Raw genomic sequence first — 15,624 nt, 5'->3', positions numbered from 1 at the left:
GACAAGAAAGTCAAGAAAAAGAGGAACTCGGAACTGTAAGTGTGTTTCCATCACTCATGTTTAACAATTTTGTTGTTTGTCTCTTTAGAAGGACGTATCCTATCACTGTCAAGTTACGGTTTCTTCGGGTAAGTTTAATAAATTATTTTTACTTGTTTCTAGACTAGGTATTACCATTCAAGGAAAGCACTTTTCAGAATAGATAAAATCTTTGACTTTGACTACTCAGTGTTTGCAGACGATCAGTAAAATATTTTTTTATGATGAAATAAATGTCATTAACGAATTACAAATAAATTCGCTAACACAAAAATGCACATTATTGAGCATATCCAACATTCTAACTAAATTAGAGAGTTCCCTCGCTTTCTAATCTAGTTAGAAAAGAGTTTATGCAAAAAGTTGGTGTATTCCAAAACAGACTTCTGCCACCTGTTTTGGAATATCTATACACAAAATTTCACGCAAACACACAATAATTTTAGTATTTTTTTTGTGTAATTAAAGTAAATTCTTGAATGTATAATATGTACCGTGTGCTGGAATCAGAACACCAGTTATTCAAAACAACGTACATTTAATAATTTTAGCAATTTTTTTGTAACTAAAGTAAGATCTTGCATAAAAATAATCAGTGTTCTGGAATCTGAACATCACGTATTCGAAAGATTCATTTAGTATCTCATATTATTAAAAAATATTATTTGTTCATTTTTGGATGTAGATAAGGTAGTTCTGGTGGGTATTTACTTTAATGGGAACGACTGTTTAATACTGTAGTTACTTATAAATATTATTTTGTATGGTCGTTAGATGGTTTATTAACTATTGAAATAATTAAATATAGTCATATATATCACAATTCATAGCTAACACAATTATCCATGTGAATTTTTCGCTTCGAACCACTCTTCACCATCATCGATATTATCCATGATATAATTTCACGGATTTATATTTCTGTATTGCTGGCAATATTTCAACTGACCGCTAATAGTTCCATCCAGAATGCCCGCAACCTATATGACATAGTATTTTTACTTCTAGTAGGTAGTGTACAAAAATACCAAAACAGTTACAATACCAACGATACAAACCTCTTTTTCCACGTTTATTCTAAACGTGTGAACGTCATTTTGCAACTGTGTGGCTTTCTGTCTCCATTTCAGCTGTCTTTCTCGTAATTCCGCTAAATCTTCTAAGTTTTTCTGGAGGAAATAGAAGACTCCTTTTTCAGTATGATAGAATTTGAAACTAAATTCTACCGTATTTTGGTGGACATATCTGTGTAAATATTTAAAGCATTTAATACGTAGGCCCAGTCTTATGCTTTTTCAAATTTCAGAAGAAATTCTGCCTTCTCAAAACCTTCTCTTTTCAGTTCAGTTCATATTCTAGTTAACAAATTTACTATAATATGAACTGAAGAGGAGGTACAGTGGTACAAAAGTTATTATAACATTTGCTTGTATTGAACAAAAAAAATAGCAATTTATATTGATTATTAATTATTTATATTAATTATTTAAAAACCTGCATGAGTTGAAGTCCTTCACACACTGGTTTGTTGGCCATTTGTTGATCGTCTAATGCGTTGCCAATCTTCTCACCATTCATATACCTGTAAACACGAGAATTAAATCGATTAAACTTTTTGAATCTACTTACTTTTGTTAACACATTCCCAAGGAAAGAAGAGCCAAAATAACCTCACCGATTAAATTCTTCTTCGGTCAGTGATAAGGATTTAGCATCAATCATTTCAATAAACTTCACAGCACAACACTATATGTGAAAAGAGTGTAACACAATGAACTATGACTTACGCTACCAATTCAGTATCTGTCTTTACATTACTTTACCACAGATTCTTATATCTATCAATTATTTAATCACACGTACAAGATTCGTAAAATAGTAACCAGCTTCGCCGCTAATTAGCTTGTTCGCGTTGCAGAATCTCGTTATGTACCTGAAACATGAAGAAGAAGGCAAGACATGCACAACTAGTTCATCAGATTCATAGAAAAATACTTTAGTTCTTACTGTATATTGGAGTGTAGCAAAGTGGGCGTGCATTTCAATAGTAAGTAAATAAGACATGGTAAAAAATCGTCTGCACTGCCAGGATTGCCTTCGGGCGATGAAAGACGTATCATATCTAAGTTTGGTCAAGTGAAATAATTTTCTTTTTCATTCAAAATTCACTTCATGGATATTAACGTAAAACAAGATATGAAAGGGGGGGGGGTAAAACAAGGATACGAAAGACCCGTTTACTACAACGAACTATACAAGACAACTTGTCCTGAGGAGCTCTCTTCATGTTCACTTCCGCTATATCTATATCAAACATTTAATGAAAGTTTCGTGAATTTGAAGAAAATTCCTTGAATACGCATATCAATAAATGTACCGTTTTGTGCATCCTCCAAAAACTCTACAACTTTCTTGTTCTGTAAATTAACTGCTGCGTCCAAATGCTGCTGTGTAACCCATTTTAAACTACGAATCTTTTTCTGAAGTTCAAGATCCTTTAACTCATCATCTGTTGAAGGAGGACAGAAAACTCTAAACAATATTAATATTGCAATGAAATTTCTGAAACTTTCAGAGAGAATATTTTAGTCACTTGTTCATTAAAAACTAATCACATTTTATATATCTTTGTCATGACATATTTCTCTACACCATCCAATGCCGTTTGAAACTGGGCTGGAGTAGTTCCTCGAAATGCACTATGACTTTGCAAGCGTTCCTCCATGTGCTAAATACAGAAATAAAGTTTTTCCACATAATAGAAGCCATTAAAGACTACTAAATACAAAAATATCTCACTGACAATGTAGAAGTTTTGAAGAAATTCACTTTGCCGTTCAACTGACCAAGAATCATTGTTCATTATCTTTTCAGTCACACTAAAAAGAATGCAATAACTCTGGTATAAAGCTTTCTTCACTTTCAAAAAATTACTGTGAACTTACAATTTACATTTACTGACGATATCTTGAGCAGCTGGTTTACGTAACGTTTTCAAAAATGAGTTGAAGTCAGATGTATGGCGGAATACATCATTGGAAACAGCTAAAATTAAGTTATAGTGGTATTTCTGTCATTGTAGATATTGAGGTGAATGCTAAATGAAAACTGTAGGACACCAACCTGGAGCATCCATAGAATCACCTCTCATTGATGTGGAAACAGACTCAATAGGTAATTCTACAGGAAGGTCACCTTTTGTCTTGGTGAATAACTTTCGAACACTTTGTCTGAAATGTGAAAAATTATTGAAATATCCTAAGTTTTATAAACACTAATGTAATGAGCAAATGAAAGAAATTGAAAAACATACTTCTTAGAGGTCAGCTGAAGCTTTTTCTTCTCTTCAAATTTGGAAAATGGCAATGTTGTCTCTTCATTTGCTGATGCTTGGTCTGATAATGAAAAAATAAAGGTGCTCGGGAGAATGTCTATAAAAGAGCTACATCACTTGGAAATTGATGTTTTCAGACATGAAATAAATTCATTGTTGTTTATAAAAAAGCACCTGATCATCAGCATAAACTAATTTTACAGAAAATGAACGTTTAAAGTCCATAATAGATTTTCAGTTTTTGGTTAGGAAACTTTAACATGCTTAGTCTTCCAGATTGAAATAAATTGATAAGTTTCACCATACAATAAATGAGAAGTTAATAAAAGTGACATTTTCAACTATTTTTACCTCACCTGTTTCGAAATTCGAGTTCACCTTACGTGAATAGGAACTATTTTTCTCATGTGATGAATGGGCTGCCTCGTTTGCAAGAAAAGCTTTGTAGCATAAAGAACAGTATCCTTGCCATGATGGATTACCATAGAATCCACATCTATGGATTAATTTAAACAAAAATGACTTTAATTGAGAGTGACTGCCATGAAATTGGACTTATTACGTAATATTGGATATTAAAACCAGGAAATACTGTTGAAATGCTAGAGGCTGCAACCTGACTGTGACATCCATATCGTGTTTAACTTTAAACTTACTCATTAGGACATTTTAGCTGAGGATTTCTTTCGCTGAGTTTTGATTTCGTAGCTTTTAACCTAGCAGCCATAATCACGCGACGACATAGGAAGGAAGTTTTTTTTTGTATTGTTTCAAAAGAAAGGTCAAGAACACAGCAGAAAAATGAAAAGAATGTATTGTATTTGTTTGTGTTATTTTCTTACGCAATGTTACGCAATTATAGCAATCTGCTGAATGCAACACAAAAATACCGTGGGCTCAGACACCACGGAACTTTTTCTTTTTCCCAAACATTTTCCTTTCGTTTTTGTGAGATTTTGCCCACATTTTGCCATGAATGATGAAAATGACAAAGGTTCAATCTCGATTTTTTTCACGAAACATATTTTTAATGTGATCAGACAGAATAAACACCAATTTCACACTGGAAAAGTAATTTTAAGAAATTGAAGGAATTGCAAACTAAGGAATTTTGCTAAGAAAATTTTCCTAAATAAGTAAAAATGGCCGAAGCTAAAAATTTTCTCTATGCTTTTTGTGGAAAGCGTAAAATTAAGCCTACTTACATCACCTCAAACACTGCAGATGGACGATTCAAATCTCAGGTCAGAGGATTTATATTTTTTGTGCAAACCACCTTCCTCAAATATTTCATTTTCCAGTTATAATGTATTCAATTTCCAGACAAATGGTCTGACTATTATTTCAGAGAAATATTTTCAGCATTTAAGTCCTGACTCTAGTGTTCCTCTTTTAAAAGCTTACGGTCCCTGGTTTTGACTACACATCGAAAGGATTTGCTCAAAACAAGAAGGATGCAGAAAGTGCTGCAGCAAAAGATTTTTGTGGGTTTTTGATTGGTGCTGGCTTGGTACCGTCAGAATCGTTGCCGGATAGTGTATTTGAAGATGAAATGAATTCTCCAGTTGGAAACACAGCTCATGCAATGACAAATCCATCATTGCCTCCTCAACAAAAATCATCATCTTCTCAGCAACCATTTATGTCTCCTCCTATGCAAAACTCGCAAAAACCTCTTCATCCTCAAATGTCCACAAGTGGGACACCAAGTTTATTTTACGGTATTTTTTTGTGGTTTTACTTTTAATTATAAAGACATGCCTGTTTTGTGTTTTCTTTCTTTCTTCTAAAGCCAAACAATTTTTTTCCAGGTACACAACAACCAAGCTCAAACGTACAAGTTGGAAACAGAAATTATCATTACAGCATGTACAATAAGCGACAGTTTGAAGAGGTTAGTTGATCAATTATACATTATGTTTACCATTTCTTTATGGAATGAAAACATTTTTTGTATATAGGCAGAAGATGTCGATCTCAATGCACATTTACATGGAAATTGGACTGTAGCCAATGCAAAGTCACGCTTACATCAATATTTACAACAAAACAAATGTCCAGCTGATTTTAAATACACCACCGGTGGTCCTGATCATAACAGGTTTTGTTTGCATAAGTAGTAGCATTTTTAAATATAATTTAATATGTTGTACGTGTTTTCATCATTATAGGCATTTCTCCTGTGAACTTTCAGTATTTGTGCGATCACACAGAAGAAGTGAGTGCTTTTTGTTAAAATAACGACTTGCAACAAAGAATTTTAATCTTTTATCTCCAACATTGATTTGATTTAGATATAAAATCAAAAGAACTTGCATCAACAAAAAAACAAGCAGCGCAAAAAGTTGCCCTTAGTTTAGTGAGACAACTGTTTCATCTTGGAGCAATTGAAGCTGCCACACCAGGTCAACAAGGGGCAAAGAAACTAAAATCTGATGAGGTGAAGTGATTGCAAATACTTGTTGTATTTCTATGAAAGTTCATAATTAGAGAGTATCTTCTTTTGTAGTTAGAACCAATTGATGTTGTTCTTAGCCCTGAGTTAACAATGCAAGTCAAAACCTTACTTAATGATCTTGGTATTGAGCCTGTACCAGAGGTACATCTTTATTTTACACATAGTATCAAATTTGTATGTGTACTTTGTAGTTCTTTAGTTAAACAACTTTTCTTTTCGTAAGTTGTTTTATGGTTTGGAAAATATATGGATTTTTTAGATATTAGAAAAAGTGATTTGTACTTATGGGTAGGTTGCATGAAACTAAATTTTCGGGCCTATAAATATTTGCTTTTATGACTGCAATTTGCTCATTATTTATTGTGGTATATCTGCTGAAAACAAGCCTTGTTTCCATTGAAAAACACTTATCTTGAACTCATTGGTCATTCAAATTGTGTCCATAGTAAACAAGTTTATTTTCTACTATGTGATTTTAAGGCAGTTACTTCATTGCCATAAAGGAAATCTTCATACATTCAGAAAAATTCATTATACAACTCTGCATTTGTAATATTCCAAAGAGATTCTGTTAAAACACTGCAATGAAAAGTATGTTGACTAAAGAGTGATAACTCTTCTAATATAATTGTCAATAATAAGGACACAACTTGCAATAAAGCATAATGCTATATTACAAATTGTGTACAAGATGTATTCAAAATATATAAGTTCGTCACAGAACTTGTATGTATAACATGTAATGGGAATATAAATTATTTTCAATGCAGTGTTTTGATAGTTTACTCTGTTAATGTAGAGCTTCATACTGTGGACACAATTTGTTTTTCCAATCTTACCTGTTTAATGGAACATTGCTCGTTGTAGTCGTCAATGAAAAGGTAAATAAACTGTTGCAAATCGTCAATAATATGGTAGATGATGCAGGAAGATTCTCCCGAGAGTTTCTACCTGCATACAGCAAAATTTGTTTACGTAGTAACTAAACCTTGTTTGCCAAAAACTTTAGCCAAGTGATGGGGAATCAGTGAATATTGTACTTAAACGTGAAACTGATAAGTTTGAGGAGAATGAAGAAAGTGTGAATGCAGGGGCTGTTGAATGGTCACCACCAAGTATGAACTGGAATCCATGGATCAATCAAAGCACAATAATTGAAGGAGCTGAAGAATATCAGGTTTAAATCCATATTTTTATTCTTCACTATCTTGTTTTTAAAGTTATCCAACGTAATCTATTTAATTTATGATTTAAAGCTTTGTTAAATCAAGGTATATTTCACATTGGTGTAATGTTCACGTAAAGCCTGTATTCCGCTGGCCACGTATCGTAACGTATCGTAGCAAAACGTAACATGGCGCATGCGTGCTTGCGCCTATTGGCCATCAAATTCATAAGCACGCATGCGCCTTGTACGTTTTGCTGCGATACGTTACGATACGTGGCTAGTGGAAAGCAGGCTTAACGCGCTGTTTTACTTAGGAACCGTTACCGACGAGTGAAGATTTTCACAAAGAACTCACTGAGAGAATGAACAATGATTCCTCCTTGCAACAAATGTTACACGAACGTCAGCAGTTGCCTGTTGCAGGTTACAAAGATGCACTGTTGCAAGCAATAAGAGAGAACCAGGTTGTTATCGTTCGTGGTGCAACAGGTTGCGGTAAAACTACACAGGTATAGTTAACGAATTAAACTTTTGTTGTTAAATGAAATTTATTAACTTTTTGATTGTCCTTGACATAATAAGAAATATGTTTTCTTTTTGTCTTTTTGTTTGTAGGTACCACAGTTTATTCTCGATGATTTTATTCTTCAAGGACGTGGAACCGAATGCAACATTATAGTCACGCAGGTAAATCTCCCTCCCCCCTGTATCTCTATGTGTTCTATGCGGATAAAGGAGGGGAGTTGTCGATCTTCATGGAGATATGCTTCTTCTAATTTGTGTCAAAAAAGCCCAGTTTTTCTGTTCATAAACATCGAAAGATCTGTTCAATTGCGTCGATATGTTTTGTTTATGAAAATGATTACTTTACTCCTTTCTTGCGAGTTGTATCTTTATTGAGAACGGTGATTATGGGATCTTTTACGTATTCACGATTCGGTGTTTCATTATTGTGTTATAGCCTCGTCGAATAAGTGCAATGAGTGTTGCTGAAAGAGTAGCCGCTGAAAGAGCTGAAAATCTTGGATCTAGTACTGGTTATTCTGTACGATTTGATTCCATGCTACCTCGAAGTCATGCTTCCATTATGTTTTGTACCGTTGGTACGTAAAGGATAACATAAAGTATCTACTTTTGTTGGAACTTCACTTGCGATCAGCATTAGGTACCCGTTGAAGCCAAAAAGGAAGATTTCTTTGAATGTACTATAGGTGTGTTTCTACGAAAACTGGAAAGTGGATTGTGTGGTGTATCACATGTTATCATTGATGAAATTCACGAAAGAGATATAAACGTGCGTGTTTATTATTATTAATGTACTTCGTTTCTTAATTTTATGACTATTTAAGCGTTGCGTATCGGTGCTCAAGAACATCTTGTGATTGAACGCTGACCAGTCTATGTATGCTCTTTTACTGTACGTTCTTCACTTTATCTTAATGTATGTTGCAGCAACATTTCAGTAAAAATATTTCTACTTTATGAATTCTAGCTTTCATGGTATTTTATGTCGTTAGTCTTGCGATGTATATTACGACTGTGGATTATTTTCTGTAGACCGACTTTGCATTGGTAATTCTTCGTGACATGATTGAAAGATATCCCAATCTTCGAGTTGCTCTTATGTCGGCAACCATCGATACACAAATGTTTTTTCAATACTTTAATATGTGTCCAGTTATTGAGGTTGAAGGAAGAGCATTCCCAGTACAAGGTAGGCAATACATAGAGGTCTTGATGACCTCCAAGTTGTTTCACCGGGCATGTTTTAAATTGCTATATTTTCCTGGGGGTGTTTGCCCTGGGCACCTGAGAATTGACTTACATAAGGAGGATTGCATAAAATGAATACTTTTAAATGGATCAGATGTAAGAATGATCTACTTAACTTAATAACTTGTCGAGGGATCTTTTTTAAGAATAATGAAATATAATTTCTGCACTTGCAGATTATTATCTTGAAGACGTGATTGAGATGCTTGGTTTCGTTCCTCCACTCTCGGAGAAAAAAAAGAAACGCGAAAAAGATGACACGGAAGTTGAAGAAGAGGTAAAAAATGTTAAATAATACTTTTATACGACTATCTACGTACGCCCCGTAATCTTTATTAAATATAAATTTAGGAAAATTGCAATAATGTCTGCAGTGACGATTACTCATTTCAAACAAAGAACGCGTTATCACAGCTCAATGAGAAAGAAATGTCTTTTGAATTGATTGAGGTATTCTTCTCAATCACAAGCACTTTAATAGCTAGCTTTTTTTTTGAAGCCGAATTGCATATATCCCTTAAACATTGACTGTTGTTCAATTTTATAAAGGCATTATTAAATTATATTGCTGATCTTGATATTCCTGGTGCAATACTCATCTTTCTACCTGGTTGGAACTTGATTTTTGCCATTCATAAATTTTTATCTCAGCATCCTATTTTCGGTAAGATCACTGTCGCGGCATTTCTCTTTATAATAATATATTTCTTCATTTACTTTTCACGTGTGCTGATCATTTGACAATCTTATTTTATGAAGGTGATCGAAATTACCGTCTTTTACCGTTGCATTCTCAAATACCTCGCGAAGATCAACGTCGTGTTTTTGAACCCGTACCACAAGGAGTCAGAAAGGTAAGAAAATTGCTTTATGGAAAGATTTGCAACATGATGATAGATTGAAAAATTTTCAATACTTAGACGCGTTTTCTTTCGCTCTACTTGTAGATAATATTGTCCACGAATATTGCTGAGACGAGCGTCACCATTGATGATGTTGTGTTTGTTATTGATTCTGTAAAGTAAGTTTAACAACATCAATTTTTAGTCTTGTAGTTATCGTGAAGGCATTGTAACGATATCGTGAAGATATCGTGCAGAGAGTTATCGAAATCAATTTTTGTTTTAGAGCTAAAATGAAAGTTTTTACATCTCACAACAACATGACCAACTACGCTACAGTCTGGGCCTCAAGAACAAACATGGAACAAAGGAAGGGTAGAGCTGGTCGTGTAAGACCTGGGTTTGCTTTTCATTTGGTTAGTCGAGCTAGAGCGGAAAGGTTCGTGGAAATTCACAATTCTCACTCTTGACATTATAATCATATTAAACGTAACGCGTAAATATGTATGTATAATTTTTATATGTTTGACTCATGTAGACTTGCTGAACATGCTACACCTGAGATCTTGCGCACTCCACTTCACGAACTTGCTCTTACCATAAAATTATTAAAGTTGGGAGACATTCGCGATTTCTTAAATAAAGCAATTGAACCACCACCGCTTGACGCCGTGGTTGAATCAATTTCCTTATTGAGAGGTGTTGTAGCATTATTTCATATCATCATATTTTCTTCTACGTACAACATTTTTAAATAAATGGTTTGAACCCGGAGTATCGTTACATGTTTGTGGATGAAGATCGTCCAGGTTGGTATAGTCCTGAGAAGGACTGTTGTTGTTGATGCTGACCAACGTTTCGACATCCTTAGCAGTAATCATCTTCAGAATCAATTTTTTTTGACAATTTTATTATTGCCATTTTGTTTGTGTTTTTCAGGTTTTTACAATAAATTCTTTTTCAAATCAAACATTTAATATGGTTCGTTCAAACGCACTATTGTTTTTTTAAACTTTTCGCCACTGTATATTTGGATCCCTAGTTATCCTTTCATTTTTAAATCTTCTCGTTCTTGTGAAAAGAATGTGCAAAAGCCACTGTATATTTGGATCCCTAGTTATCCTCCATTTTTAAATCTTCTCGTTCTTGTGAAAAGTGCAAAACCACTGTATATTTGGATCCCTAGTTATCCTCCATTTTTAAATCTTCTCGTTCTTGTGAAAAGAATGTGCAAAAGCCACTGTATATTTGGATCCCTAGTTATCCTCCATTTTTAAATCTTCTCGTTCTTGTGAAAAGAATGTGCAAAACCACTGTATATTTGGATCCCTAGTTATCCTTCATTTTAAATCTTCTCGTTCTTGTGAAAAGAATGTGCAAAAACCACTGTATATTTGGATCCCTAGTTATCCTTCATTTTTAAATCTTCTCGTTCTTGTGAAAAGAATGTGCAAAACCACTGTATATTTGGATCCCTAGTTATCCTTCATTTTTAAATCTTCTCGTTCTTGTGAAAAGAATGTGCAAAAATGCTCGACAAGAGGAAACATTCTATGAAAAAAATTAGATTGTTCTACTAACCTGGATGATCTACATCTACAAACATGTAATGTAAGAAAGACATTTTTCATTATCAAATCATTGTAGCTATGTGAAGCATTTTGTTTAGAAATGGACGCTTTGGACAAAAGTTATCAACTTACGCCTCTTGGTTATTTGCTTGCAAAACTTCCACTTGAACCTCGACTTGGAAAAATGGTTGTGTTGGGTTGTCTATTTAAGTAAGTGCAATATATAGTTTGATATAAAGTCTATTGTATTAAAATTTTAATCTCATCTTGTCGACAGTTGTGGTGATGCATGTGCAACGATTGCCGCAAGCACGTGCTTCCCAGAACCATTTGAAACGCCCTCTGACCGCAAACGTCTTGGATGGGTCCATAAGCAGTTCTCTGGTCGACGTCATAGTGATCACGTGGCAATGTTGAGTGCGTATCAAGCTTGGGAAGATGCCCGATCAATGGACGAAAGTGCAGAAATACAGTTCTGTGAAAGTCATCAGTTGAATATGTCCACTCTAAGGATGACATCGGAGGCACAGGTGTTTTATGAATTACAAACAAAGTTGTTGTCAGGGCTCTTCTTTTTTCTGCTAAACAAAAATTTATTTTTTCTTCGAAGCTTCAACTTAAGAATATTCTATGTAACGCTGGTTTCCCAGAAGGTAAGTTCTTCACTTGTTTCAACGTCGAAACTACAGATGAAGTTCACGAATCCTAAACCTTTAAACAATCTGATCGATTTTCTGTCTTTTACGTTGTTGAGTAAATTTCACGTTTTTAAGTCTTTTTTTAATTTAACCATAATTGTAATTTATTCATTTCTTATTCCACTTCAGACTGCATGCACCCACAACCATTCAATTTTAATGGTCCCGATTCTCAACTAGACATAGTAAGTTACATCGTTCGCTTGTCCTTGCCTCGTGTGAAGTCTCAAGTTGTTTTTCTCATTGCATTGAACCAAGGTTATTGCTCTCTTGTGTTTTGGTCTTTATCCAAATATTTGTATACATAAAGAAAAGCGAAAAGTTGTTACAACCGAAGGCAAAGCTGCTCTCATTCATAAATCATCTGTAAATTGCTCAAACCGCGAGCAAACTTTTCCTTCTCCTCTGTTTGTTTTTGGCGAAAAGGTACGTATGTCATTATACTATTGTCATGTAATACCATGTGTAATGCATTGTTTTTGTTGTGAAGTTGCCGAGTGGCTGCGCATGAGTCGACGATTTCTTTGATGAATTGTGACTATGCCTGCTATTTACTCCAAAATCGGTGCTAGTAAATCCATGCTGTCTTCGCTTTAACCATGAACGCAAACAATTTGTCGAGCGGGAAGCGCATATTCAGAACACTTATCTGAAAATTTTTGCATAAGTGGGCTATTAACTCCAAAATCTCTGCCAGTAGATCCAGTTGGTCATCACCGGGCAGTTGGTAAATTTGACCGGTTGATTGGTATGAACTGCATAAGTTGGTCCAGCAGACTACGCAATATATTGTTGGCATGTTGTTTGTGTTTTTCAGCTTTTTACAAAAAACGCTTTTTCAAATGAAACACTTAATATGGTTCATTCAAACTACGAATCAAAAGGCAGTACTTTTTTGAAACTTTGCACTGCTGTGTACTTAGATCCCTAGTTATCCTTTCATTTTTAAATATTCTCGTTTTTATTAAAAAATGCGCGAAAATGCTTGATAAGAGGAAGTATTCTAAGAAAAAAGTTAAATTGTTTACTCCAGTTTTCTGGAAATTCTTAAAAAGCTGTCGATTTTTAGATCAGAACTCGAGCAGTTTCTTGTAAGCAAATGACAATGGTGTATCCTGTACAGATTTTGATATTCACCCACAGTGAAGTTGAGTCTGGGAAAGAAATCGTCAAGATAGATGATTGGTTTGTGTTGTATTTTGAAAAATATGTTTTTGTGAATTGTCAGTTGGTAATGACATCTTGAATTTTCTTGAAGTACAACGTGACATTTTAAACGTTTATAGGATTATTTTGCTAGTTATCAGTGACCATTTCCCATTTTTTCCTTAATATGTAACCTTACACGTAATTCAGCGTTGTACATGCATTGGATATTGTTTTTTGAACACTTATCTAAACTGAAACGATTAAAGCGCTCAAAACACCAACTTAATAAAACTTCACATTACCTTCGTTTGACTCTGAAGATGACTACCGCTAAGGTTGTCGAAACGTCAGTCAACAACAACGAAAACAGTCCTTCTCAGGACTATACCAACCTGGACGATCTACATTTACAAACATGTAACGATACTCCGGGTTCAAACCATTTACTTTATTACGATCATTTGGACGACAGAGCGAACAACTTGCTATCGACTACATACGTTTTGCAAGCAACGTCAGACGCATACGCCAACAACTCTGGTTCAACCACCGCTGCAAGGATTTGGTCTCGTTCCAGCAGGACTTAGAATTAAGTCCCCGTTTAACACACAAGAGGCTATTCAGATTGTCAAATCCACCAGCAGACGACTGATACGAGCACGGATTAACGACTGTCACAGACGAATCAACTATTACACAATTGACACCCACATACACAATACAATGACATAAGAACCAGATAACAAATACGGCTAACCTGACGTTTACTCCTCTTTGACGCTGAAGATGACTACCGCTAAGGTTGTCAAAACGTCAGTCAACAACAACAAAAACAGTCCTTCTCAGGACTCTACCAACCTGGAGGATCTACATTTACAAACATGTAACGATACTCCCGGGTTCAAACCATTTACTCCATTTACTTTAGGATTAAGTTGAGAATGTGTCATGAACAGGCTGCCTCGCTCGTGGCTTTACGTAAAGCCATCGATGTGTTGTTATGTCGTGTTTCTCAGAGTCCTGAGATGATCACCTACCCAAATCACGAAGATGGACGGATAATCTCAATGTTCAAGAATCTCTCGAAAGCTAATGCTGGCCACGTGACACAACATTCGCCTCTTATGGCTGGTGGTATGGGTCCTAGTGGACTGTAAGTTGATATTACCTAATTTTGACAAACTTTGTTTTTACAGTTTCACAATTTTATCCAAAATCATTTTTGTAGACCCCGAGGTAGAGGAGGGATACGTGGAGGATTTAGTGGTGCTAGAGGGGGTAGACGGGGTTATCAGGGTCCTCGTCACTTCAGAGCGCCTAGAGGTATTTGATAAAATTATCATTAAGTGAAATTTGGAGTGGTTTTAAAGATTTTTACTACATTTTCATGTAGGAGGTGCTTTCAGAGGTTTTGATGGACGTGGAGGATTCAGAGGTGGATTCAGAGGTGGATTTAGAGGCGGATTTAGGGGATATTCTGGTCGTGGAAACTTTTAGACTTGAAATAAAATGTCGTAATAGGTTTTATACGTCTTGCTTTACTGAAGTAATATTGAATGAAATAATTAAAGCTAAGAGTTGACATATTTTGATATTGATCCTGAGGTAAAACTCTTTGTTTGCAGTCTTATGACCCTTGTTAATTGACTAAAATTTAACAAAGATCTACTTACGAATAGATTTCTTTGTCTACTAAAACTTCCTTCGCTCGCACTGGATTGAACACATCAAAACTTGTGAAGATTATGTTGTTTTTCATTTTCTTTGTAACAACCTCAAAATAACGTGTTCACGTGACTACATATACATATTAAAATTTTGTTGTTTCAAGGTTTCACAGGTGACCTGTTAAAAGGAATATATTTATGATATCTTTTAACCCTATCAACGAACTTTATGAAGCTTTCACGCTTCATTGTTTGATGGTTAACCAGAGAGTGTTTAGTTCACTAAAAAACAAGCATTTTAAATTTTTTGAGAATAACTTTATTAAACAGGGTGTACACTGTGCACAGTGAGTGAGCTAATTGGTTTTCCGATTCCCAGAGTTTTGATAGAGAACTCGTGAGTGACAACAAATTGCAGATCTCATCAAATCTTGTCACGGCACAAAAAGTCTTTTTTTATCTTGTTTTTCATCTTTTACTCGCAAAATTTGTCTTCAAAAAACGATCATTTGTTTCTCCGATTGAATTAGATTAATTTGGGGTTGTACTGTACGAAACTAACTGCCTAAATAAAAAATAATTGACTGTTATTGTGTTATATCCATAAGTTGTTGTTTTCATGTTCAGACACAATGCTGGCGTGCCCGGGCACATTCCCTCACTTAAAGATGTTGAAGAGCTTTACACCGCTATTGCAATTCTTCTGAATTATTTTGGGCAACCTGCTATTTACAATGTTACCACCTGTTTTTAAAACTGTTTCGCCATAAAAACGCCTTGAAATTTGTTTTCCTGTCATCAAAATCTTTGGAGATGAGTCTGTTGTCTATCGCTTCGTCAACTTTGATATGCAAGCTTGTGTTTTATTAATATTCCCGAGACGGTCACATGACTGTTTTGACCAATGGCTGTAGAGTATTTAACG

The 15,624-nt window shown here is 34.8% G+C and overlaps 2 protein-coding genes and 1 long non-coding RNA gene across 4 annotated transcripts; 1 reads left to right on the top strand and 2 right to left on the bottom strand.

Annotated features, from left to right (window-relative positions):
• Positions 1-479: 479 nt before the first annotated feature.
• On the bottom strand, positions 480-4,216 carry LOC124439672 (rab5 GDP/GTP exchange factor-like). Its single transcript, XM_046989970.1, has 15 exons — positions 4,030-4,216; positions 3,730-3,869; positions 3,353-3,434; positions 3,163-3,269; positions 2,985-3,084; positions 2,843-2,918; positions 2,655-2,767; positions 2,417-2,571; positions 2,266-2,343; positions 2,047-2,161; positions 1,903-1,972; positions 1,715-1,785; positions 1,534-1,621; positions 1,098-1,208; positions 480-1,019 (listed from the first exon to the last, which is right to left on the bottom strand). The coding sequence occupies exons 1-15, from the start codon at positions 4,098-4,100 to the stop codon at positions 945-947; spliced, it is 1,452 nt and encodes a 483-aa protein (XP_046845926.1). The 5' UTR covers positions 4,101-4,216; the 3' UTR covers positions 480-944.
• Positions 4,217-4,423: 207 nt separating this feature from the next.
• Positions 4,424-14,630, top strand: LOC124439648 (ATP-dependent RNA helicase A-like). 2 transcript variants are annotated; one of them, XM_046989938.1, is made up of 29 exons: positions 4,424-4,617; positions 4,773-5,094; positions 5,185-5,267; positions 5,335-5,474; positions 5,545-5,591; positions 5,668-5,813; positions 5,883-5,972; positions 6,841-7,008; positions 7,314-7,508; positions 7,615-7,686; positions 7,961-8,102; positions 8,211-8,293; positions 8,557-8,713; positions 8,949-9,049; positions 9,124-9,222; positions 9,322-9,436; positions 9,532-9,626; positions 9,720-9,793; positions 9,901-10,053; positions 10,153-10,313; positions 11,284-11,395; positions 11,463-11,715; positions 11,796-11,838; positions 12,013-12,068; positions 12,142-12,309; positions 12,953-13,068; positions 13,961-14,185; positions 14,261-14,355; positions 14,426-14,630. In XM_046989938.1, exons 1-29 carry the CDS (start codon positions 4,516-4,518, stop codon positions 14,527-14,529), a joined length of 3,717 nt encoding a protein of 1,238 aa, XP_046845894.1. In that variant the 5' UTR covers positions 4,424-4,515; the 3' UTR covers positions 14,530-14,630. The 2 variants fall into 2 exon arrangements, with proteins under 2 accessions (XP_046845894.1, XP_046845895.1); XM_046989939.1 differs by lacking the exons at positions 4,424-4,617; positions 4,773-5,094; positions 5,185-5,267; positions 5,335-5,474; positions 5,545-5,591 and adding an exon at positions 6,631-6,712 and having other exon boundaries at positions 5,712-5,813.
• LOC124439652 lies at positions 9,086-15,607 on the bottom strand. Its single transcript, XR_006946403.1, has 2 exons — positions 14,706-15,607; positions 9,086-9,786 (listed from the first exon to the last, which is right to left on the bottom strand). It is a non-coding gene; the product is annotated as an uncharacterized LOC124439652 (long non-coding RNA).
• Between the last annotated feature and the right edge of the window lie 17 nt (positions 15,608-15,624).

This window comes from Xenia sp. Carnegie-2017, unplaced genomic scaffold (genome assembly GCF_021976095.1).
Source record: "Xenia sp. Carnegie-2017 unplaced genomic scaffold, XeniaSp_v1 HiC_scaffold_19, whole genome shotgun sequence".
NCBI classification, from domain to species: Eukaryota; Metazoa; Cnidaria; class Anthozoa; order Malacalcyonacea; family Xeniidae; genus Xenia; species Xenia sp. Carnegie-2017.
This window is presented reverse-complemented; position numbering and strand designations above follow the sequence as displayed.

What these genes read in the sequence shown, in the direction of transcription:
- LOC124439648 (XM_046989938.1), top strand. Translation starts at nt 4,516, where the DNA reads ATGGCCGAAGCTAAAAATTTTCTCTATGCTTTTTGTGGAAAGCGTAAA. An exon ending in TTCACGAAAGAGATATAAAC is followed by an intron (nt 8,294 to 8,556) that starts GTGCGTGTTTAT and finishes TATTTTCTGTAG; the next exon opens with ACCGACTTTGCATTGGTAAT. An exon ending in AAGAGCATTCCCAGTACAAG is followed by an intron (nt 8,714 to 8,948) that starts GTAGGCAATACA and finishes CTGCACTTGCAG; the next exon opens with ATTATTATCTTGAAGACGTG.
- LOC124439672 (XM_046989970.1), bottom strand. Translation starts at nt 4,100, where the DNA reads ATGGCTGCTAGGTTAAAAGCTACGAAATCAAAACTCAGCGAAAGAAAT. An exon ending in CAGCTAAAATGTCCTAATGA is followed by an intron (nt 3,870 to 4,029) that starts GTAAGTTTAAAG and finishes ATTAATCCATAG; the next exon opens with ATGTGGATTCTATGGTAATC. An exon ending in GTTACTATTTTACGAATCTT is followed by an intron (nt 1,786 to 1,902) that starts GTACGTGTGATT and finishes TTTCACATATAG; the next exon opens with TGTTGTGCTGTGAAGTTTAT.